We start from the raw sequence: 26,810 nt of genomic DNA on the forward strand, positions 1-26,810 counted from the left end.
GTATTATGTGAATTGAAGGGGCGGGGGGGAGGGGGGGGAGAAATAAAAGGAATGGGAAGGAACTCATGATATCAGTTGCATAGGAACTTTACGCAAAATTAGAGGCGACGAGTGAAAATGTGTACTGGCCCTGGATCCGAATACTGGACATCCTACACAGCTGGCAGATGCGTTAAGCACTGTGCCATCCGGACACAGCAGTCGTCGCAAACCCACGGACTATTTAGGCGCGGCCACCGGCCGACGTTCACTCCCATCTGGCGCCACCCATCAGCAGACGCCATCCACGCTCCCCATGCTCACTACTTCTAGATTCCCGCTGGAGACCGAACGATGTTGTGTATCTGCGCTGTAGCTTGTGGATTTATTCCCCATCGAGGCGAATCAGTAGTATGAATGCGTTGTGTCTGTTCTCTTGGACATGTCACGTGAAATACATGTAGAGGTAAACAAGTGATTAGAGTTTCAGAGAAAATGGATCCCGAACTAACTGTGTGGCCCTGCCTGCTGCAAATGTTCTCAGCTTGGAAGAGGTCCGGCGGCCTTACCAGGCATGTAAGGATTTGCCAAGAACGAAGACATGCAGGAGAAACTTTTGAGCTGTGCGGACAGGCGTTATTTTGCTGAAATGTAAGACCAGGTTGGCTTGCCATGAAGGGAAAGAAAACAGAGCGTAGGATACCGTCTACTCTGTGCTGTGCTTTAAGATTGCCGCGGATGACAACCAAAGAGATCTTCCTCGTTGTTGACGCGTACAGCAGACGACAGTCAAGTCGGTATCCCACCGCCCTCTGTGGTGTCTTCCCTCATCACTCTACCCCAATTAATGAGATTCCAGGCCGAATACGTACCCAGAAAACTGTGGGATTGCAACCGAACTGTCGCCCACCATATTGGCCCGACATTCGGGGGGGGGGGGGGGGGGTTGTGTGTGTTTGTGTTGTCCCCATCATCCGGTCGCAGTGGCCGAACGGTTCTAGGCGGTTCAGTCTGGAGCCGCGCGACCGCTACGGTCGCAGGTTCGAATCCTGCCTTGGGCATGCATGTTCGTGATGTCCTTAGGTTAGTTAGGGGAAAGTGGCGAGACTGGACGGTGACGAGATAGAAGTTTCTACTGGCGCTCATAACCACACAGTTTAACGCCCCACAAACCAAATATCATCATGAGAGATTTGAGGTTCTCCTGGCGAATACAACTTTCAAATAACTTCCGGGAATTCAGCCAAGTAACACTTTCAGCGACCGCTGAAAGTGTTACCTGGCTGAATTCCCAGAAGTCAAATATCATCATCATCATCAAAGTGTATAAATTTGTCGAAGGATATGAATAAACTGTCAAAACATAGCTGACCTAAAAAATTCCTTTTATACTGGTTGGTGAGAAAGAGTCTGGAAAGCTTGTAGAATGTGCTGAGAAGTACATGCTATGAAAAAAACTTCATGAGTTGCGCCGTTTCCGAGTTAGGTAGCATTGCAGTTACCCAGTCAGGCCGTCGCGCCCGCAAATTCAATTGGCCCACAAGATACATTTAGTGTCACTTGTTGTGACAGCGTAGTTGATAGACCTCGAGACTGCTCAGCCTTTGGCCCGGGTTGGATCTTTTCCACCGAACTATGTCCAATTTTTGTATCGATCTTTTGTTCGGTTACAACATACCAAATGGAGAACACATTTGGCGCCACTGTCTCTGAAGGGGCGCTTGAACTTGCATGCACAACGGCTCGGTTGGCTAACTTCAGTGCAAATTAACTCGGAAAGAATGCAACATATCGAATTTTTTCTTAACAATTTCCGACTATCCTCTAATACCCTTACAAGTTTTTCAGATTGGTTCTGACCACCCTGTACAAGCAGCACACCCTGCTGTAACAGTGAGAAGAAGGGAGCCAGCTGAAAATTCGTTCTGCCATTGGCAAGAAAAGGTGAATATGCTTCTCTGCAAGAAACCGACAGAAAAGTGGGGAACCAGCTGCATCAAACCTCATTTCGCCTTCCTCACCAAAAATTTTGGAATGCGAACATATTGTTTTTTGCGCTGGAAGCGAGTAGCAGAGAGACACTTACGGTGGAAGATAGAGCAGGCCAGTGGAAGAGGAAGAGAGAGGAGACAGTGAAGGATGGAGAGAGAAAGTGACAGTGAAAGAGAAAGAGAGATGGATGAAGACAACATGCCGGCCGGAGTGGCCAAGCGGTTAAAGGCGCTACAGTCTGGAACCGCGAGACCGCTACGGGCGCAGGTTCGAATCCTGCCTCGGGAATGGATGTGTGTGATGTCCTTAGGTTAGTTAGGTTTAAGTAGTTCTAAGTTCGAGGGGACTGATGACCTTAGAAGTTAAGTCCCATAGTGCTCAGAGCCATTTTTTGAAGACAACAGCAGTGGAAGTCAAAGAGGGAGTGTGACGTTACAACGCAGTCCTTGCTATGAATGTTTTCGATTACTTAACACATGAAAATGTTTGTATATGATATATCATCTAGTGTAAATATGTATTGTAAATACTATGTTTAAATTGTGTAATATTTAACACTGGCAAGTCAGGGCATATTTAGTTAACGTTGAAGTCAGAGAGATTGTTTTGTCGTGCCGCTGGGCGCGGGAGCGTAGCAGTGACGCCGTGCTCAGAGTGAGACGTACAGTCGAGTGCTGCTAGTCCTAACGGCTAGTGTGTGGATCTAAGTACGACGGGAAAGTAATGGTCGGCATATCTGGAAGCATGGCCGGGAAAGTTATTATGGATTAATGGGCACAGTGCCGAAGAAACGAGGGCTTAAATGTGAAACGCACCGTGGGCCCGAGTCGCAACAGTAAGAGCCCGCTGCCACATTGTGTCGCCGCCGTGGACTTCCGTCGATCCACCGACAACGAGGGAAGTAAGGTCTACGTAATTATCGTAGGATAAAATTGTAGAAGGCTTGCCAGTGACTGTGCTTTTCTCTGAAGTCGAACAATTAATAAGAAGCACTTTATAATCAAAATGTTGCAGTTACATTCCACCCGACAATAACACCAAGTAGGTTCCTTCCGATCCTTACCTTATTGAACCGAATGTGTCACGCCATTATCAAGAGGAAACATGTTAATTATCAAATTATTTGCATAGACGGTGAAGAGTAAATTTCAGCCTGTTTTGGACGATTGGTTATCGTAGTTAATTGTTGCACTTAATAAGCTTACGCCAACCGTAGTAACTTAATAAAAGACTGAAGTAATAAATTGGATTATTAAGATTTATTTCAATGCATATTCAGATGAAGTTAGTTCAAGGATATTTCATGAAACTATAAAGCTTATTCCACCTGACAATCGCCAAATTAATGAATTATTATCATTCAAAACATAGTTAATCAATTATTGGCAATATATTTCATTACCAGTAGATTAAACTGTGCAAAGTACGTAATTTTAATGACAGAATGACAGTCCATTATTCAAAATCTCGATAGATAATTATCTGTGTTGTCAGCATTGCACTTAGCTGACAAATTAATGTTTAAGTGTAGTTAGATTGTTATGACATTATTTTATGACTACTGAGCCTGACACAGCACTCACGTAAAAGTTCCCATTCCACCTGCTGCTACAAGCAAGTAAACTTTATTTTTGACACAGTTATTCACGTACTTAACACTACTGTTGCTCATCAGTTGAGCAGGCGACCGATTTTGTAATTGATTTTACAACTGAATCATTTCTTTCAGCAAAATTTCCAATGGCAAAATTTATTTCCAAATTATTTCCATTATTTCATTTACCGATCGTTATTGAATGAAATTACTCATTCAATAACGATCAACGGTCATCGTTAACTTGTAATTTTGCAAATCCCGGGAAGCAGGGGGGGTGTTATAGGAGGAGATAATGATAATCAGTGAGAGGCAGTGGCAGTAAAGGAGAAAGATAGATGGATGGAGGCAGCAGCAGTGGGAACAAAACATAAAGGTCAGCAGAAATAAAAAAGAGACCATACATTGACCTGGGGGTCGTGGGCTCCCCCACACCGCTGAACACGAACAGGAAAGAACTTGTCATCTTTCGTCTACCCTCTATACCTGCTAAAGTTTCCTGGTCTAGGGGTCAAAACCCCGAGCGAACCATCGTGAAGGACGTGTGTGGGGAGGAGACAATGGTGGCTGAAGCGGAAGACAGCAGAGTGTAAGCGCGGAAGAAAGAGCCAGTGGCAATGGGACAGAAAAGTAATGGGACAAAGGCGATGGCTGTGGGGCAGAGAGACAGAGAAACTAGTAGAAAAGGAGACAGCAAGGGATGAAGGCAGTGACAGTGTGAGAGACGGACGCGAGAAAAAGGAAACAGTGGGAGAGAGACGGATGTAGGCAGTGGTAGCAGGAGGGAAGTGCTAGGTATGAAGGATGCACTACAACACATGCGAATACGTTCATATGGCAAAATTTTTGGTGAGGAAGGCAGAATGAGGGTTCAGGCAGCTGCTTCTATACTTTTCTCACAGATTCTTTGAAAGAGGAGTGTATTTGCTATTATTTTTGCACCGACACTAGATTTAATAACAAGTAATAGTAAACAAGGGCACGTTAATTATCTCACTGATAAAGATAACGAGAAAGCTAAGGACTACATCAAAAATCTAATGGGACAACAGGAAAGTCGGTGGACTTCTGGTCTTATTTCGTGTCTAATATGCGTAGTAGCAATAAGTTAAATGCAACGACGGATCGTTCCTATTTAAGGGCGACGTCCATATTGGTTACGGACTGTTTACTTAGAGCAATCACTGAGAAAAGATGGACGTGGCAGCGGCAGCTTAATTCACTGAAATTTTTCAGCCAGTGCTTACACGGATTTGAGAAGTTTACTACAGAAAATCTGAAACTTAAAAAGTTTCGACTGCTAGCATGCTGAACTTTAAACAGAATTCTTCATTTGTGTCACCATTTGTCCACATTTGCTTTATAATTATCAAAGGTATTTTAATTGATTCTTTGCAACTACAAGGAAATATGTGTTTTTGTGAGCAAATGGGTTCCGTTTCATTGATATAAAACATCAACTGTGGCCTGTAACGAGAGATATTTATAAAGTGGCTTTGTTTCAAGATTGAAAAACAGTTCGTTGCCTCAAAAACGTGCAAGCAGACGGCCATTCCTGGTACGAGCAAAAACCAGGCTTGAGATACTGCAAGTAAAATCAGTATGGTTTTTTACAGACGACTTTCGATTTAGAAGGAAAGTCAATTTGTAAATATCTCTCATATAAGAACACCGATATTTTTTTATTTCAATAATGCAAAATGTATTGAGCAACAAAAACACACATTTTCTCGTAGTTGCAAAGATGGAATTAAAATACCTTCAATAACTACACAGAATGGCTTTTGGAATTGTGAATTTTTCGACAACTAGCTTCAGGAACTTTAAATGGCACTTCGTTTGTTTTTGTGACTTCTTCATGTAGCTTCATGAACTTTTAACTCTGAACATTATGGTGGTGTGCCAGACTTAGCATCATGTGTGAACATATAAATACTTCACACAGCTTCGAGAAATTTTACTGTGAACAGTATTGTTGTGTCGTGGACTTTAGTAGCCCAGCTACGCTGAAGCACCAAATAAAATTGTATAGGCATGCGTCTTCAAATACAGAGATATGAAAACAGGCAGAATACGGCGCCGCGGTCGGCAACGTCTGTATAAGACAATAAGTGTCTGGCGCAGTTGTTTGTTCAGATCGGTTACTGCTTCTGTAGTGGCAGGTAATCAATATTTAAGTGAGTTTGAACGTTATAGTCGGCGCACGAGCGATGCGACACAACATCTCCGAGACAGCGATGATGTGGGGATTTTCCCGTACGAGCATTTCCACGAGTGTACTGTGACTATCAAGAATCAAGTAAACCATCGAACCTCCGACATCGCTGCGACGGGAAAAAGATCCTGCAAGAACGGGACCAACGACGACTGAAGAGGATCGTTCAACGTGACAGAAGTGCAACCCATCCGCAAATTGTCTTAGATTTCAATGCGGGGGCGTCAACTACTGTCGCGTGCGAACCATTCAACGAAACATCATCAATATGAGCTTTCGGAGTCGAAGGCCCACTTGTGTACCCTTAATGATAGCACGACACAAATCTGGATCTGTCAACGCCGACATTGGACTGTTGATGATTGGAAACACGTTGCCTGGTCGGACGAATCTCGTTTCAAATTGTATCCAGTGGATGATCGTGTACGGGTATGGAGACAGCGTAATGAATCAATGGACCCAGCATGTCAGCAGGGGGCTGTTCAAGCTGGTGGAAGCTCTGTAATGGTGTGGGGTGTGTGCAGTTGAAGTTATCTGGGACTCCAGATACGTCTAGATACGACAAGTGACATGTCCATTGAGCACTCCGACGGACTTGGGCATTTCCAGCAGGACAATGTGACACCAGACACATCCAGAATTTCTGCAGACTGGCTCCAGGACCACTCATCTGAGTTTAAACACTTCCGCTGGCCACCAGACTCAACAGACATGGACCTTATTGAGGGTATCTGGGATGCCTAGCATGCCAAGCATCTGTACCCCTCGTATGCTTACGGATTTATAGACAACCCTGCAGCACTATCTCAGACATTAGTGGAGTTCATGCCACATCGTGTTGCAGCAGTGCGCGCTCGCGGAAGCCCTACACGATATTATTCAGGTGTGCCAGTTTCTTTGGCTGTTCAGTGTATAGTACTGGCCATTAAAATTGCTACAGCAAGAAGAAATGCAGATGATAAACGGGTATTCATTGGACAAATATATTATACTAGAACTGACATGTGATTACAAAAAAATGGCCCTGAGCACTATGGGACTCAACATCTGTGGTCATAAGTCCCCTAGAACTTAGAACTACTTAAACCTAACTAACCTAAGGACATCACACATCCATGCCCGAGGCAGGATTCGAACCTCCGACCGTAGCGGTCGCGCGGTTCTGGGCTGAGCGCCTAGAACCGCTAGACCACCGCGGCCGGCCGACATGTGATTACATTTTCACGCAATTTGGGTGCATAGATCCTGAGAAATCAGTACCCAGAACATCCACCTCTGGCCGTAATAATGGCCTCGATACGTCTGGGCATTGAGTCAAACAGAGCTTGGATGGCGTGTACAGGTACAGCTGCCCATGTAGCATCAACACGATACCACAGTTCATCAAGAGTAGAGACAGGCGTATTGTGACAAGCCAGTTGCTCGGCCACCATTCACAGGACGTTTTCAGTTGGTGAGAGACTGGAGAATGTGCTGTCCGGGGCAGCAGTCGAACATTTTCTGTATCCAGAAAGGTTCGTATAGCACCTGCAACATGCAGTCGTGTATTAGCCTGCTGAAATGTAGGGTTTCGCAGGGATCGAATGAAGGGTAGAGCCACGGTGTAAGTAGGCTGTTTATGTTTTCTCATTGGCAACGTTACGTAGCGCTCTATATGAAAATCACTAGCTGTGCTGTGTGCAGTCTGTGGTCAGTTTGCATTGTTGTCAGCCATTGTAGTGTTGGGCAGCGGCAGCTGGATGTGAACAGCGCGTAGCGTTGCGCAGTTAGAGGTGAGCCGCCAGCAGTGGTGGATGTGTGGAAGCAAATGGCTGAGTTTTGAAATTACATATATTATGACTTTTGATGATATTAAGGTAAATACAGTGTTTGTTCTCTATGAAAAATCTTTCATTTGCTAACTATCCCTGTCAGTAGTTAGTGCCTTCAGTAGTTTGAATCTTTGATTTAGCTGGCAATAGTGGCGCTCGCTGTATTGCAGTAGTTCGAGTAATGAAGATTTTTGTGAGGTAAGTTATTTGTGAAAGGTATAGTTTAATGTTACTCAGGGCCATTCTTTTGCAGGGATCTTTGATAGTCAGATTGCGTTGCGCTAAAAATATTGTGTGTCAGTTTAAACATAGTCTTGTACAATTGTTCTAAGGGGACGTTTCAACGGGTCGTAACACATCTGAAATGTAACGTCCACTGTTCAAAGTGCCGTCAATGTGTACAAAAGGTGATCGAGACGTGCAACCAATGGCACCCCATAACATCACGCCGGGTGATACGCCAGTATGGCGAGGACGAATACACGCTTCCAATGTGCGTTCACCGCGATGTCGCCAAACACGGATGCAACCATCATGATGCTGTAAAAAGAATCTGGATTCATCGGAAAAAATGACGTTTTGTCATTCCTGCACCCAGGTTCGTCGTCGAGTACACCATCGCAGGCGCTCCTGTCTCCTGTCTGAAGCGCCTAGAACCGCACGGCCACAGCGGCCGGCAATGTCGCGATACGATAAACCGCAATCGCGATAGGCTACAATCTGACCTTTATGAAAGTCGGAAACGTAATGGTACGCATTTCTCCTCCTTACACGAGGCGTCACAACAACGTTTCACCAGGAAACGTCGGAGAACTGCTGTTTGTGTATGAGAAATCGGTTGGAAACTTTCCTCATGTCAGCACGTTATAGGTGTCACCACCAGCGCCAACCTTGTGTGAATGCTCTGAAAAGCTAATCATTTGCATATCACAGCATCTCCTTCCTGTCGGTTAAATTTCGCGTCTGTAGCACGTCATCTTCGCGGTGTAGCAATTTTAATGGCCAATAGTGTATTTGGTACACGGTCGGCATACACTGAATGGCTGCAGCTGACAGGCGAGCGCCCTACTTGTCGACGTCGTCCTTGGTGGCGCTGGCGAAGTGGTTGAGGCAGGCGATGCCCGCGTTGTTGACGAGCCCGTCGAAGGGCGGCTGCCCGCCCAGCAGCTGCCTGGTGCGCGCCCAGTCGGCCACGTCCACACACAGGGGAGTGACGGAGAAGCCCTCGGCCTTAGCCTCGGCCACCAGCGTGTCCAGGTGGTGCTGCGTGCGGGACAGCGCCACCACCTGCGCGCCACACCGAGCCAGGGACAGCGCCACCTCACGGCCGATTCCTGGAAGGCACAGACAATAGCCCGTCACAAGCAAATCACAACAATGCCAGATCTGAAATCCAAAAAAACAATTATTGTCCACAAACAAGTGTTACCACGGTCTGGAGCCGGCCAGAGTGGCCGAGCGGTTCTAGGCGCTACAGTCTGGCACTGCGCGATCGCGGGGGTCGCAGGTTCGAATCCAGCCTCGGGCACGGATGTGTGTTTAAGTAGTTCTAAGTTGTAGGGGACTGAAGACCTCAGCAGTTAAGTCCCATAGTGGTCAGAGCCATTTGAACCATTTCAACCATGGTCTGAGAAAACATCTTAAATCTACAGGGTGTTACACAAAGATACGGCCAAACTTTCAGGAAGCATTCCTCACACACAAATAAAGAAAAGATGTTATGTGGGCATGTGTGGGGAAACGCTTAATTTCCATGTTAGAGCTCATTTTAGTTTCGTCAGTAGGTACTGTACTTCCTCGATTCACCGCCAGTTGGCCCAATTGAAGGAAGATAATGTTGACTTCGGTGCTTGTGTTGACATGCGACTCATTGCTCTACAGTACTAGCATCAAGCACATCAGTACGTAGCATCAACAGGTTAGTGTTCATCACGAACGTGGTTTTGCAGTCAGTGCAACGTTTACAAATGCGGAGTTAGCAGATGCCCATTTGATGTATGGATTAGCACGGGGCAATAGCCGTGGTGAGGTACGTTTGTATCGAGACATATTTCCAGAATTAAGGTGTCCCGACAGGAAGACGTTCGAAGCAATTGATCGGCGTCTTAGGGAGCAGGGAACGTTCCAGCCTATGACTCGCGACTGGGGAAGACCTAGAACGACGAGGAAACCTGCAATGGACGAGGCAATTCTTCGTGCAGTTGACGATAACCCTAATGTCAGCGTCAGGAAGTTGCTGCTGTACAAGGTAGCGTTGACACGTCACTGTATGGAGAGTGCTACGGGAAACCACTTGTATCCGTACCATGTACAGCGTGTGCAGGCACTATCAGCAGCTGATTGACCTCCACGGATACACTTCTGCGAATTGTTCATCCAACAATGTGTAAATCCTCATTTCAGTGCAAATGTTCTCTTTACGGATGAGGCTTCATTCCAACGTGATCAAATCGTAAATTTTCACAATAAACATGTGTGGGCTGACGAGAATCCGCACGCAATTGTGCGTCACCAACAAAGATTTTCTGTGAATGTTTGGGCAGTCATTTTTGGTGATGTCTTGATTGGGCCCCACGTTCTTCCACCTACGCTCAATGGAGCACGTTATCATGATTTCATACGGGATACTCTACCTCTGCTGCTAGAAGATGTGCCTTTACAAGTACGACACAACATGTGGTTCACGCACGATGGAGCTTCTGCACATTTCAGTTGAAGTGTTCGTACGCTTCTCAACAACAGATTCGGTGACCGATGGATTGGTAGAGGCGGACCAATTCCATGGCCTCCACGCTCTCCTGACCTCAACCTTCTTGACTTTCATTTATGGGGGCATTTGAAAGCTCTTGTCTATGGAACCCCGGTACCAAATGTAGAGACTGTTCATGCTCGTATTGTCGACGGCTGTGATACAATACGCCATTCTCCAGGGCTGCATCAGCGCATCAGGGATTCCATGCGACGGAGGGTGGATGCCTGTATCCTCGCTAATGGAGGACATTTTGAACATTTCCTGTAACAAAGTGTTTGAAGCCACGCTGGTACGTTCTGTTGCTGTGTGTTTCCATTCCATGATTAATGTGATTTGAAGAGAAGTAATAAAATGAGCTCTAACATGGAAAGTAAGCGTTTCCGGACACATGTCCACATAACATATTTTCTTTCTTTGTGTGTGAGGAATGTTTCCTGAAAGTTTGGCCGTACCGTTTTGTATAAGCTTTTGGTCTACGTTTTGGAGGACGAGATATTATGGTCGTGGCGTAATCATCCCCACGCGTTTTCATCAAAGGTTGGAAAGATCTGCTCTCCCAGTTACTTGACGAAAGTGTTGCGGACTTATTCAACACTCTGATGCTGGCGCTGGATCGCACAGATCCACTTGGTAGTGTTTCTGTGCCTACGTCTCAACGCCTGCGGTGTTATTTACCCCGCCTCTCGTCTATCCCCCTGACTCGGGCATTCACAACAGGCAATAGTGTGTTTACTTTACAGGCTCCCGTCTTCTTTGAGATTATATGGGTTAATAAATGATTATTATGTTACATTCCTCTTGTTTTAGCTGACCGTCTATATAGAGACTTAGTTCATTGTTAAATGCAATGGTGTGGTTGTGGTGTGCGTACTGTAAGACCTTCGGTACACACGCCATCAGATTATTTGCTTTGTCGCTCTACAAAGCAGGCGAGTGTCAGCAATATGTCTCGTGGTCTTATCGTGGCGTGTTTATCTTCTGCCGTTAGGTCAGACGATAGAAATGACACTTGCACGCTTAGAGTAGCAGATTGTCGGTGACCAACTTTAAACAGAACTTGATTAATTTTCACACACATTTATTAAAATAATAAATAACATGAACATTACTTAACTTGATTCTGGGTGCTGTTCACAAATGACAGTCTGAAGTTCTTTTGGTCTTGGTACATTAATCTTATTCTCACATATCTCTGATACATGACAAAGTGTCTATTCCTTAATCTTCATGGCTATGTACAGGAATATGATAATCTTATTAGGCGCGGACTGAAACTTGACTGCAGACTAATGCAGAATGACTAATCGGAGGTCTGTACACTCGTTATAATACCTCGCGCGTTCAGGTACTACTGCGCGAGTGTGATCCACGAGGAGAAAAGGTTCTACGTTAGCAGCCATCTCATTGGCTGCATGACATATTAATACGCGGATCGGCGGAAGCAGAATTTGGTCCGTCTCTAAGGCAGCGCCATCTCGTAGTGCGGAGACGGACGAGCGCTGTGCCTGCGCTGTTGTGCTTAGCGGGGCGCGCTCTAGTGGGAAAGTTGTGTACGCGCTGACTATGCGGAACTATGTACACAACAGTGGTACATGGGTGTACCCAGTGAGGGGCAGTTGCCCCCCCCCCCCCTAGACGATATTCGCAGTTTTTCACTGGTTTACTGTTTTATTTAATAAGAAGTGCTACATGTTGTCTCAAGTCCTTGTTTCCTGAGACTAATATGACCTGCTCCCCCCCCCCCCCCCAGTTCAGATCCTGGGTATGCCCTTGGTGTGGTACTAACTGATGGAGACGCATTAAGAACTGGTAAAATTTAATTTATTTTCTTTATCACACTGAACAAACATAAACACACTATTATTCAAACTGTGTGCCACTACTGTTAAACATAGAGGTAAATCCTTCGCTATGAAACCAAATGGTTCAAATGGCTCTGAGCACTATGGGACTCAACATCTGAGGTCATCAGTCCCCTAGAACTTAGAACTACTTAAACCTAACTAACCTAAGGACATCACACACATCCATGCCCGAAGCAGGATTCGAACCTGCGGCCGTAGCAGTCACGCGGTTCCGGACTGAAGTGCCTAGAACCGCATGGCCAGCCACCGCGACCGGCCTATGCAACCACCTTTGGCTCACGCAGCCTACACCTTCCACAGCCTCTGAACAACTGCCTCTGCTTGCGACTGTCTGCGCCACTGGGCATTGTCGCCCTCCAAAGAAGAACCACTTTCAGATACTACACACCAGTACCCACACAACTTCCACACAAGAGCGACACCTTAGAGAGCAGCAACGGATCGCACAGATACCACGCCAGCATCCCCTTAAGCATTTTTGATTCGTTGAATTTTCCTCAGTGTCATGTTTCTCTTTGTTTTACCTTCAGTCATTCTGTATGTGAAGTGGAAATTATTATTGTGCACTTATACAATAGAAACTGGTTCTGCATCTCTTCGATCCAGCGCCAGCATTTACTTTCTAGTCTTCCTCGTTCCTTTGCAATGGTCTGAACTGCACTTTTTATTTTTATTTTGTTTTGCAATTATAGAATGTCAACATTATTTACAGGTCTGTTGTTTGTCTGGACATGGGATCAAATGAAAGTCTGGATACACACAATCCAGAAGTTACAGATTTTCAACAAATTTTGTTTGAAGACAGCGATGACAAGGGCGAGCATACTGCACACAGGACCCCTACTCTCGATCTGGGAGACGAAGAAAAAAAATGTTCAAATGTGTGTGAAATCTTATGAGACTCAACTGCTGAGGTCATCAGTCCCTAAGCTTACACACTACTTAACCTAAATTATCCTAAGGACAAACAAACACACCCACGCCCGAGGGAGGACTCGAACCTCCGCCGGGACCAGCCGCACAGTCCATGACTGCAGCGCCTGAGACGGCTCGGCCAATCCCGCGCGCGGAGACGAAGAGATCGATACTAATGCCTAAGAAAGCATAGAAGAAAGAGGCCTCAGAGACTGGACAGAGTGACACAGACGTAAGTTCAGGTGAGGAAGATGGCCATGTGCATCGTTGTTATAGGAAGAGAGGAAAGAAGATAATCAAATCGTTCGATTGGTAAAAGGCACCATACACAAACCGCAGGTAAAAAAAAGAAAAAAAAACAGTGTCGAAGCTGGTAAAATATGGAATAAAAATATTTGCTTCAGTTGATTCCAAACTGTTGCACACCTGCAACATGGAGATCTATGCTGGCAGACATTTAATAATAAAAGCAGTGACGTGGTTGAACGTTTGGTGGCTCCTTCCACTAATTCAGGACATAATGTCTGTACTGACAACTGGTTTAGCGATGTAAATCTGCTCTGTGATTTGTCAGAGAAGTACCGGCTGTCATACGTTGGAACCCTGAAAACAAATAAATGGAAGATCCCGAAAGAAATGAAGGACGTGCAAACCAGGGCTGAAAATTCTAATATATTTGCTTACAGAAAAGAAGGAACGATCATTTGTTGTGTCCCACGAAATAAAAATAACAAAAAGTGTTTTACTGATCACAAGTATACATTATGACGCTGAAACTGACGAAAATACAGGAGATAAAAGAAAACCTATTATGATAACTTATTATAACACACACAAAATTGGAGTTGATATTTTTGACAAATTGTGCTCTGCCCACAACATTCAGAGGGGTACACGACAATGGTCCATGGTCGTATTTTATCTCCACCGACGGCTCTTTCTTCGACAGCTTGGATGGGAACTCTAGGAAGATCAACTGGCAAAACGAAGCCTGCTTTCCAATCTCCCTCGGACCCTGACTACGCACATTACTGAAATTCTGCTGCAAAATCGCCGACCTTCAGGTCTTGTTGGTGAGTGGGCCGACAATGTCGACAGCAATCAAGGAAGAAGGAAGCGTTGCAAACCCTGCCTCACACCTAGTACAAGACGACTGACGAAATATTCGTGTAAATCGTGTGGACACTATCTGTGTCTTCAACACAGTGATTCTGTTTGCCGTGAGGGATGTGAATTGGGTGCTCCTCCAGAAGAAACATGAAAACGTCTCTTATTTGTTATAAGTTGCAAGTTACTTTTCAGGACTTTGTATGGCATAATACCACATAAAACATTTCCTGAACATTATATTTTTTCCAAGCATAGTTCCTTATTTCTATGTTGATGAAATAATTCTCTAATAAAATTATTAAAAGTAAATATAGCACCTTACACTATTCTGGAGCTCATCCATACGTGATATTTTTATAATATTGTTAATCTGAGTGAACGGATCTCACAGATCCGGCGCCAACATCCGTTTGAGTTTACGGGCGCCAGCATCGGAGTTTTAAGCATACTCTGCCAACATCGTATTTTTTGTCTGATGGAGAAAACTTTAACCAGACAGATAACGTCAGGATGGGGAGCCCTTCAGGTCTAGTTGTAGCCAACCTGTTTATGGAGTACTTTGACGGTTATCGCCCTGGAATGGCTTTGAACACCCTATTTGCTTTTATCGTTACGCTAACGGTAGGTTTTTTGTTGGACTCATGAATGCGAAGAGCTTGGAGAATTTTTGGAGCATATCAACAATATCCATGACATCGTGTTCACATGGAGATAGAGACAGATCGTGGCTTGCCGTTCCTTGATGTCCTCATCAACTGTAAATCAACTGGATGTCTCAGCCACAGTGTTTAGCATAAACTCATCGGCACGGACGGAATTTGGTGCATCGAGCACAACCCATCTCGGACGTTGAGATTCTGCCCATGTAACTGAGCCACTTATGGAAAGTATTCAAGGAAAATAGGTGCAATAGCTGCCTGAACTGGTAAGTCATCTTCCCAAAAACCGTAAACAGGAGACCAAGGGGGACCAAGAGAAGTCTGCGTTTTTTGTTCGTCTGTGGCTGGCAACAGGAAGATTAGCTGGCTCCTAAGACGGCCTAAAATCGATTCTGTCTTCAGGGCACCAGCAAAAATTCGACAACTCATGAGACCTGTGAAAACGATGTAAGTGTAGTAAGTGGGTACAAAGAGTGCACTTGGCATATTTTTAATGCACAACCTTTTTACAAATTAATTAAATTAATTATATTACGTATAAAACACTTAACATTATATTATAATACATTATATTGTATTGTATTACCCACAAACCTACTACGCTGTCGTAGCAGGAGGAGCGGTGATAGTTCTATGTGGTGCGTCCCACGTGTTAGGTTTGGGGAGGGGGTCCTAACTGCTAACTGGCAGACTTGAGAGAAATAAGGTAGCCCTCGCAGACAAACAAACACACCCTCTTCGGGTAACAACAGTAGCTTCAAATCGGAGTTTGCTCCAACTAAGGTTAATTACCTTTGAAAGTTAAACATGGAAAGGTCTTTTAGGAAAAAAGTACCACTGTCCTGCCCAAAAGAGCAGGTAAGGGCTACAACGGATTCGGTGGGTAGCCAGCTAGAAGACAGCAATGAATCGGAGCATTTGCAATCACCCAAATGCACACTGATACACAAAAAGAAGAGTCAACAAAAAAAAATTAATACCTTAGGTCGGAAAACTCAAGACTTTCACAGATGAATTATATAAACAAAAAATTTTAATAGCGGGGTTACAAGAAATAAGAAACACGATAGATCTATTCGAGTTACAAGGATATCGAATTTATAATGGGAAACCAGGACAGAGGTTTATGAAGTAATATCAGGAATTTGGAAAAGGATTAATAGTGAATATAAAAATAATAGAGTAAATGACTGATTTTCAAGTAATATCACCAAGAATACCAACTCTGACTGTTAAAATAATGAACAAAACCTACACAACTATAAATGAAAAAAATTTTCCTTCATAAACAAAGAAGAGGTAGATAAATTTTAGGACCTTCTCGAACAAACTATGAATCTTGAACCCACGAAGAAAACGTGCATGGTGGGCACTGTAATGTGACAAATTACATGAAGAAAGACACCAAGCATGGTTAAAGTTTCAAACACACAAAACAAGAAAATGCCATCGGCCTAAAAAATTAAAGGGAAAAAATCATGCAAAGGAGAATTAAGAGACGATTCCATAAAGACATAATAAACACTATATAAGGAAATTATCACAAAACCATTTCCAATATCTAGTACAAAATCTTAGAGACGCAAATACAACATTAGTCCCCCCACCCCCCCTCCATGTCTATACTAAAAGATGAAGATGAAAGAACGGACACAAGAACAAAGAAAATACTAAAATCATGGCAAAGGCATTTAATAAACTTTTGAATCGTGAAGAACACAAAGAATTTTTGCAAATCAATGTAAATATCTCAGTTAAAACGGAACCTAACAAATTAGATGCTCCAACATTCTAAGTAGTAGAAAGAGTCCTCAAAGGACAACAAAAAAATTATAAGGCATGTGGAGAAGAAAAGGTTTTTGTTGAAACGTGGAAATATTCAAGTGACACAGCCAAGACCTTCTTACACAAAGCTCCAACAAAAATTTTTGATAACAGAACAATTGCTTGAACATTGGACCACAGCCATCATAAACCTACTACAGAAGAGAGGGGATAAGAGCAGTTCAGAAAACTACAGTTGAATCTCTCTCCTAGACCGCACATACAAGGTTTTATCTAAGATCCTACATGGAACATTAAGGAACACCTAAAACAGGAGTTGGGGGAATACTAGGAAGGTTTCAGACCATGGAGAAGCTGTGCAGAGCAATGGCATACTACACGAAACGAAACAAACCTCTTGCAATGGCATTTGAAGATTTTAAGAATGCGTGTGACTGCCTCCATAGACCTTCGGTACTACTGATTTTAAGGAATCTTGACTCCATCCAAAATTAATTATATTACTATGCACAACCAACACCGAATCAAAGATTAGAGGAGAAATTTCTGCACAGGCGCTTAAGAAAATGGGCATAAGATAAGGTGACTATCTGTCACATTGTTCAACTGTGCTGTGAAATACACATTGAAAGAATAGTACAAGAAGAACCTAAAGAATATAAGAATTGGGAGTTCTAAAATTAATAAAAGTTTGAATTGCTTGGGATTTGCTGATGGTTTTGCTCTCCAGCCAAAAGTATTCAAGAAAGCAGGCAAAAAGTTAAATCACTAGAAGAAATAGAACAGAAAATTGGCCTCAGAACATCATTTAAAAAGCAAAAGCAAAATTCTTGAAAAATTTAAGTATTTAGGTGAAATCGTAACTTACAATGTAAGTGAAAAACCATCATGGCAAAATACAATAAAAAACTGAAATACATTTCCAAAACCACATATAACCAAAAACGTCGATCCACACATGCAAAATTAAAACATTAAGCAATAGTTACTCTACCGGAAATAACTAAAGCAGCTAAAACCATCTTCAAAACAACAAAATTCTAAAGACATATATAAGAATAATTAGGACATCGATAAATAAACAATATCGCGTAATTGGGCATTGGATAATAGCTTCAAATGAAACAGTGCGCAAGAAAATAGAACCAGTAATGCGCACCATCAGGGAAAATTATATCTCATTCTTTAGACATCTGAAGAGAACACCCGAAAACAAAATTGGTAAGAGAATAATAGAAATTTGGGGAATACTAAGAGTAACATTAAATGGATCACAGAAATTAATGAAGATGTACGAGAACTCCAAATTACAGTAGACAAACCTAAAAAACAAAAACAGAAAAAAATCAGAATCCTGCAAGACAGACAAACCAGGCTACAAACGAATATCAGTAAAAGTGCTGCAGGAAGAGTGATCTCAGACGAAGAAAGAAAGAAAATATATGAAAGAATGAAGATATATTGGGCAGATAGAAGAGCAAAACACCCTTCGTATAGTAACAAACAATCCCTGTATAGCTACTGCTCTATTTCATTTTTTCTTATTGAATTATTACTGAACTGTATTGTGTTATTGAGTAACAACAACCTGTATAAACCTTTGTATAAATGATTAGAGGCCATAAAATAAAAATGAATAAAAATGAGTATTTTATTATATTATGTTTATAAAGATTTTCGCCGCGCGGGGTAAGCCGAGCGGTCTCAGGCGCTGCAGTCATGGACTGTGCGGCTGGTCCCGGCGGGGGTTCGAGTCCTCCCTCGGGCATGGGTGTGTGTGTTTGTCCTTAGGATAATTTAGGTTAAGTAGTGTGTAAGCTTAGGGACTGATGACCTTCGCAGTTAAGTCCCATAAGATTTCACACACATTTGAACATTTTTTTAAAGATTTTCGGTACCAAGACTTTTATAAGATAAAAAAGTCTTCGATTGTAAAAAATTTTATAAGATAAGAAAATCGATTTTTATCTTATAAAAAATCTTTGTACATAACATTTTTATAAATATAATATATTATAATTAATTTAATTAATTCTTAAAAAAGATATTGCATTAAAAACATGCCAAATGCACTCAGCGTTCCCACTCACTACTTACAGAACGCCAGGAGTATATAGAATACCGTATGGATGTTTTAGGTCGAACTTGCTGTGCGTACTATTGAGCAGTTGTGTAGAACGAGAGATATGCTTTCGTCTGTGGCACCCGAAGAAATAGGTGGTGGCATTCTCTAGAAAACGGATATTGTTCTGCATTCGACACGATATCTGTTTTTAGACGGACTAATAGTTTCTGGGATAGCGTAATAAATGAAGCCATCGATGTAAAACTTCGTGACAACAGCTTCAGTAAGGGCGGTGGCCTGCGGGTAATCACGGCTTGGGACTTGGCCGTCGGAAGATTGTAGTGTGCGCTGCGGGCGCGCAAACAAGACATTGACTTATACAGCGGTAGTGCGACTACCAAGTATAACAGTAGCTTGTATATGTGTAATGCACTAGCGTATGTGTCACTCATCCCTAGCAACCTAACCTTTAGTCCTATCATGGGAAAAGCCACGTAGAACAAAAGCCTGCCGTGGAACAAACTAATGTTACCCTCCGAGAGGATTTAGAATTTTGACCGCCGGTTTGTCTAACAGATTTAATTTTGAATATAGTGCGAGTAATAGTAAAAATTAACAGACTGACTCTGGGGTTTAATGAAAGTAGTCAAATTCATATGTGAATGAAAAAAAAAACGAACGGTCGCCAGCCTAATTAGGCACATAAATTTGGAAATATAAGTTTAAGAAACTTGAATATCAGTTATTGAAGTTACTTTCATTAGTATTCCCTTTGAATAGCACACAGGGTACAGACGGACACAGGGCACTCTGAGCTGTGGGTAGCAGCAGTTACGATTAATGCACAAACCAGTAATCATAGAAAGCAAAAATGTACCAAACTCATACTAATAACAGCTACAATCAAGATCATTACTTGACTCAGCACTGAGATGTTACTGCAGAAAGTACAGAACTATAGTTGGACATGGGGGAGGTGGGGGGGCTTCTAACTTAACTGACACGTAACAACCACAAAAAAATAAAATCACAAATAGACTTTTTACGCTCCTATTTAAAGAAATATATCAGATTTCCATAGTAGCAATAATGTTCCCATTATCTTTCTAATATGAGAAGAATATGGCGGAGACCCATAAACTGGTATAGTATCACTCATCAAACTCTATGGGTATTTCAGTAGCAAAAATTAATTCAACCGAAGTTAATTCTTAGCTTTACTTGAAATAGTTTATATTTTTACATTTCAAGGCAAACTGGTCACCAATGAGCTCAAATAACTTCGAAAAAAATCATTCATGATAGTAATCAAGGCTAAATTATGTTTCAAATGAGTTTAACTTACCTGCCTTTTTCATCTCCTGCGAAGCAGGTATTTTAGACAGAAACATTTAGACAATCTAGCACTGTATTTTTTCAAAACGATACTTTGCGCTAAATGAGAGTACTTTACTACATTCTAACTAACTTATGATAGCTACAAGCAGGTTCGAATCCTGCATCGGGCAAGGGTGTGTGTAATGTCCTTAGGTTATTTTGGTTTAAGTAGTTCTAAGTTCTAGGGGACTTATGACCTCAAAAGTTAAGTCCCATAGTGCTCAGAGCCATTTGAACCATTTTGAATCTTCTTGGATTATTTTCAGAAGATGCCGTCATTTACCGTCTAGAAAAGTCATCAGAACATCAAAACCAGTTGCAAAATGACTAAGACATAGGGTTTAATGAAGCGTAGTTATACTTGGAGTCTTTATTCTAATTGATCAATAGTTAAGTTTAGTTCCTCGTCTTTCATTTTTTAGCCTTATAAATGTGTTTGTATACTCGCACCGCACATCGTATGTGCTTTAGAAGCATTTTTTGTGAAAATTTGTAAGATACCGTCTTCCATTGCATACCTCAAGTACGGCAAATGAAATTTGCCCACAGGTAGGCCAACAAATTTAATTATCATCAAAACCATGTCCACTGTAAAATACAGCGATTGTCGGAGTGTACGTATTTGTGAAAATATGATAATAATTCAGAGGTCTCATTTTAGTAAAAGATTTCAGCAAAGTTAGTTTTCAAGCAGTTAATCAGATAGTCAGATGCGTTTATTTACATGTTCATTTCCTCTGTAATTACAGTAAAGGTTCTGGTACAGTGATTTTTTTCAAGGCTAAAGATAAAGATTAATTGTATTCAGGGCCAGCATTCTATCGGAATAATTTTGTTTTATGGTCAGACAGCATAAATAAATTCCATTGAAAACGGGTTACTTTCTCGCAGACGGATTGTTTCATATACCGACTAGTCTGCATTTCACATTGTGTCTTGTGAGCTCCACATATTTACATTCTAAAGTTTAATATTAACACTGTTCTATACATTTATCACATAGCAACTTGGTACAAACAGACACGAGTTTAGAAGTATTTCAGATTACCTTTATCCTGGAAGCCTGTGAAGTGATGTTGCACAGAGGTTTCTTCATAGGCCTGAGTATCTGGTAATCAAAAGAGGAAAAGTCAGGAGAATACGTTGGGTGTGGCAGTACCTGGAACCCCGTTTCAGCTTTGACAGCCGTAGTCTTCCGAATTGTGAGAGGGCGAACGTTGTGTTGCAAGAGTACCTTTCAATGACGACGCACACTCTCCACAAATTGCCACCAGCCGCTGCGAATATCAGCGGTGTCTACACCCTCCTTCCGCAGAAATCACGTCGTCCAGGACTGTCTTTGATGATCACACTACATATTGCCCACTCACGTAATGACAGCATGTGGGAAAATGTGCAAGAATTACACTTATAGCGACTGCCCTGCCACCTATGGTTTGACCAAAGTACTACATACTTGCGACTATAGCGATCAGTCATATGGCGCGCGCTGAATGATGGGAAAAAATACCGTGTAATTCAATATCGAACACACCTCGTAAGTGAAACAGTCAATGTCGTTGTTGTTGTGGTCTTCAGTCCTGAGACTGGTTTGATGCAGCTCTCTATGCTACTCTATCCTGTGCAAGCTTCTTCATCTCCCAGTACTTGCTGCAACCTACATCCTTCTGAATATGCTTAGTGTACTCATCTCTTCGTCTCCCTCTACGATTTTTAACCTCCACGCTACCCTCCAATGCTAAATTTGTGATCCCTTGATGCCTCAGAACATGTCCTAGCAACCGGTCCCTTCTTCTTGTCAAGTTGTGCCACAAACTCCTCTTCTCCCCAATTCTATTCAATACCTCTTCATTAGCTATGTGATCTACCCATCTAATCTTTAGCATTCTTTTGTAGCACCACATTTCGAAAGCTTCTATTCTCTTCTTGTCCAAACTATTTATCGTCCATGTTTCTCTTCCATACATGGGCCACACTCCATACAAATACTTTCAGAAACGACTTCCTGACACTTAAATCTATACTCGATGTTAACAAATTTCCCTTCTTCAGAAACGCTTTCCTTGCCATTGCCAATCTACATTTTATATCCTCTCTACTTCGACCTTCATCAGTTATTTTGCTCCCCAAACAGCAAAACTCCTTTACTAATTTAAGTGTCTCATTTCCTAATCTAATTCCCTCAGCATCACCCGACTTCATTCGACTACATTCCATTATCCTGGTTTTGCTTTTGTTGATGTTCATCTTATATCCTCCTTTCAAGACACTGTCCATTCCGTTCAACTGCTCTTCCAAGTTCTTTGCTGTCTCTGACAGAATTAAAATGTCATCGGCGAACCTCAAAGTTTTATTTCTTCTCCATGTATTTAGTACCTACTACCGACATCAATGAGATGATTTAAACATACAACTCACTTAAGGTATGCACTCAAATAAATGAACTTTTCCGTATAGGGTTAAATTTTGATTATATAATCTCAGTGGCACATTCAGGAAATAAACATAAAACCTCGTATTAATATCTAAGCGACAATCAAATTAAAACCAGACATATGGAAAAAAAGAAAGTAAACTAATTATTATTTGACAAGTAATAGGCGTAAATGTTGACAACATTTATCCCCCTGTGCGACAAGACAGTCAGCGCCTTCACGGACAAATATTTGCGGTTGCCTACGGAACAATGATTGCACCCAGGCGTGTACGTCTTCGTCCGAAGCAAATCGACGCCCACGAATGTCTTTCGTTAGTGCTTAAAAATACAGAAATCGTATGGGGAAAGATCGGCACTGTATGGAAGATATGTAACGGCTGTCCAGAGATACTTATGCAGCACAGTCGAAACAACTGGCACGACAGCTCCGGAAGGTCACGATGTGATGAACTTCTTCTTTGATTGCCAGTGCCTGCTGCTCATTAACTTCCTGGAACACTGCGCCCCAGTTAACGCACAGCGGTACGTGGGCTTTCTGCAGACATTGAAATCCAAACGTCCAGAAATGTTGACAGACGGTATCATTCTGTCACAGGATTTTTCTCCCGTCTGTCTCGTTTTCATTTGGCTGCTCCTTATACACATAACTGTAATGCAACTGATGATGGCAGCATGCTACCGGAACGCTTCGTGCTAATAAATACTAGGTTGTCTCGACTATGCTGCAGACGTTCCGCTGGGAAACCCTTACACATGCTCCACGCAGTCCCGATCCCTCTGCACGTGGTTTCCATATTTTTGGAGACCTAAAGAGAAACGCCGGCCGAAGTGGCCGTGCGGTTCTGGCGCTGCAGCCTGGAACCGCGAGACCGCTACGGTCGCAGGTTCGAATCCTGCCTCGGGCATGGATGTGTGTGATGTCCTAAGGTTAGTTAGGTTTAACTGATTCTAAGTTCTAGGGGACTAATGACCTCAGCAGTTGTGTCCCACAGTGCTCAGAGCCATTTTTTGAACCTAAAGAAAAACATTCGTGGCTGGCTATTCGCTTCGGACGAAGAGGTGCGTTCCTGAGGGCCATCACGGTTCCGTAAGCAACCACAAACATATTTCCACGAAAGGGTTGACGCTCTTGTCTTACAGGGGGATAACTGTGTTAACAGTTAGAGCGATTACTTTTGAAATAATACTTCATTTTTCTCCCGTCTGTCTCGTTTTCATTTAGCTGCTCCTTATACACGTAACTGTAATGCAACTGATGATGGCAGCATGCTACCGAAACGCTTCGTGCTAATAAGTACTAGTAAAAAGCGGTAGAAATTATTAATAAAGTATAGCACTGTTGTTGTCGCTACGGTGATGTACCTCGACCGGCTCCCGTCACCAGGATGCGTCGGTTCTTGAAGCTGATCTCCATGTCCGAAGCACAGAATACGTACACAGTGCGCCGGGCGCCACCGCTGCGGCGCTTAAATGGCCGTGGCCGCAGCCTCTGCAGCCGTCATGCGAGAGGTCAACGTGAGGATCAGTCTGGTCTGGCGGCTGGGCGGGACGCAGAGGTCAGTCGGAGGTGGGTCGCCTTTACGTAACCGCCACCTCTGTGCATCGGATCGACGGCTGTGTTTACTGACGGCTTATCTGTCCCATCCGGCAGCAAAGAGAGCACTGAGTGAGGAGATTCCCATTGAGGCATGCAGAGCTGCGTAGATTGCGAGGGAAAGCTTGTTTATCTACCGTATTTACTTGCTTTTACTAAAGCAAGGGGTTTAGGGGTTGCGAAGCAACTCAAATCGCTTGATACGGGCAAGTCCAGATTGTATACCGATTAGGTTCCTTTCAGATTACGCTGATACAATAGCTCCCTACTTAGCAATCATATACGACCGCTTGCTCACCGATAGATCTGTACCTACAGACTGGAAAATTGCGCAGGTCGCACCAGTGTTTAAAAAGGGTAGTAGGAGTAATCCATCGAACTACAGACCTATATCATTGACGTTTGTTTGCAGTAGGGTTTTGGAGCATATACTGTATTCAGACATTATGAATCACCTCGAAGGGAACGATCTATTGATACGTAATCAGCATGGTTTCAGAAAACATCGTTCTAGTGCAACGCAGCTAGCTCTTTATTCGCACGAAGTAATGGCCGCTATCGACAGGGGATCTCAAGTTGATTCCGTATTTCTAGATTTCCGGAAAGCTTTTGACACTGTTCCTCACAAGCGACTTCTAATCAAGCTGCGGGCCTATGGGGTATCGTCTCAGTTGTGCGACTGGATTCGTGATTTCCTGTGAGGAAGGTCGCAGTTCGTAGTAGTAGACGGCAAATCATCGAGTAAAACTGAAGTGATATCAGGTGTTCCCCAGAGAAGCGTCCTGGGACAGATGATGCTGTAATTTACCGTCTAGTAAGGTCATCCGAAGACCAGTATCAGTTGTAAAGAGATTTAGAAAAGATTGCTGTATGGTGTGGCAGGTGGCAGTTGACGCTAAATAACGAAAAGTCTGAGGTGATCCACACGAGTTCCAAAAGAAATCCGTTGGAATGCGATTTCTCGATAAATAGTACAATTCTCACGGCTGTCAATTCAACTAAGTACCTGGGTGTAAAAATTACGAACAACTTCAGTTGGAAAGACCACATAGATAATATTGTGGGGAAGGCGAGCCAAAGGTTGCGTTTCATTGGCAGGACACTTAGAAGACGCAACAAGGCCACTAAAGAGACAGCTTACACTACACTCGTTCGTCCTCTGTCAGAATATTGCTGCGCGGTGTGGGATCCTTACCAGGTGGGATTGACGGAGGACATCGAAAGCGTGCAAAAAAGGGCAGCTCGTTTTGTATTGTCACGTAATAGGGGACAGAGTGTGGCAGATATGATACGCAAGTTGGGAAGGAAGTGATTAAAGCAAAGACGTTTTTCGTCGCGGCGAGATCTATTTACGAAATTTCAGTCACCAACTTTCTCTTCCGAATGCGAAAATATTTTGTTGAGCCCAACCTACATAGGTAGGAATGATCATCAAAATAAAATAAGAGAAATCAGAGCTCGAACAGAAAGGTTTAGGTGTTCGTTTTTCCCGCGCGCTGTTCGGGAGTGGAATGGTAGAGAGATAGTATAATTGTGGTTCGATGAACCCTCTGCCAAGCAATTTAAATGTGAATTGCAGAGTAATCATGTAGAAGTAGAAGTAGAAGCCTAGTTTACACGACGCCACTAGGTTGCGCATGCGCACGTTGCTGCTACTCGTTGCTGAAACTAAACACTTTCGACGTGTTCCAACTTTGGCGACACTAGTTGCAAGAGTTTCGAGGTTATGTGTGTTCGTAGAGTGTAGACAAACGGAAATATGAAGTGAGGAACGGAGAATAATGTTCACTTTCTGGATATTTATGCTTTGCATAGGTGTTTGTGGGATTTCAGTGATGCCGATTACAAAAATAAGCAACATATTGTTGCCGCTGAGACCGCCATGTGCGATCATAACATAGACAGTTTGACAGTATCTGAACTGCAGGGCAAAATTTATGGATTTAGGAGCACATACACAACTGAATTAAGAAATATACAAGCAAGTGTAATTGTAGCTGCGCCAATGCTCTCGTCTACAAGACTACTGTCGCATCGTTCGAGTTCGCCAACTCTTTGTTAAGGAATATTGTCGACAAGAGGGAAGGCTATACAAATTCAAGAAGCTGCATTCTTTATTCAGTATTCAGCTATTTAAACGTCGCTGCAGTGCTCCCCATTCACAAATGTTACAATTTTGAAATATTGCCACTGCAGAGATCTCTCTTTAAGAGATTAGTTTGCAAACCATTCTCTTCTTAATGTGGTCTGCTTCGATTAATTATTGTTGCTAATGTCAGTAATTATTACTGTTAATAATTATTGGTGTTAATGAAATAGCGTCATGAGCAACTAAAACCGCATCTTATAGCATGGCGAGTGTTCTCGATTGTTATGCACGCAATATGATATGTAATTTCAGTTCTGGCGACAGCGCTTCATGCATTACAGTACCTTTATTCCTTATCGTATAATTAACTCTATTTAGAAGGAACGTGAACAGTTCTGGTGACATTCTAAGACAGTTAAAAGAACTTGTTGGATTTTCCGTTATAAATTATTTCAGCAAGGATGCTGAGCAACCGAGCTAACGTCTTTTCTTCATCCAGTCACGAATCCAAACACGTTTCCTATTTTTTTCTTATGCAGCGATTCCACGCAACAAACTTTGACTCCATCAC

The 26,810-nt window shown here is 42.8% G+C and overlaps 1 protein-coding gene across 1 annotated transcript in view; it reads right to left on the reverse strand.

Annotated features, from left to right (window-relative positions):
• LOC126106436 (D-erythrulose reductase-like) overlaps window positions 1–24,073 on the reverse strand; it is a 66,401-nt gene extending 42,328 nt beyond the window's left edge. The window contains exons 1-2 of the mRNA XM_049912716.1: window positions 23,919–24,073; window positions 8,661–8,925 (exon numbers count right to left, since the gene is read on the reverse strand). Coding sequence (XP_049768673.1) covers window positions 8,661–8,925; window positions 23,919–23,970 — 317 coding nt within the window. The 5' untranslated portion in view covers window positions 23,971–24,073. The remainder of the gene's footprint in view (window positions 1–8,660; window positions 8,926–23,918) is intronic.
• Between the last annotated feature and the right edge of the window lie 2,737 nt (window positions 24,074–26,810).

Source organism: Schistocerca cancellata, chromosome 10, assembly GCF_023864275.1.
Source record: "Schistocerca cancellata isolate TAMUIC-IGC-003103 chromosome 10, iqSchCanc2.1, whole genome shotgun sequence".
Taxonomy (NCBI): Eukaryota; Metazoa; Arthropoda; class Insecta; order Orthoptera; family Acrididae; genus Schistocerca; species Schistocerca cancellata.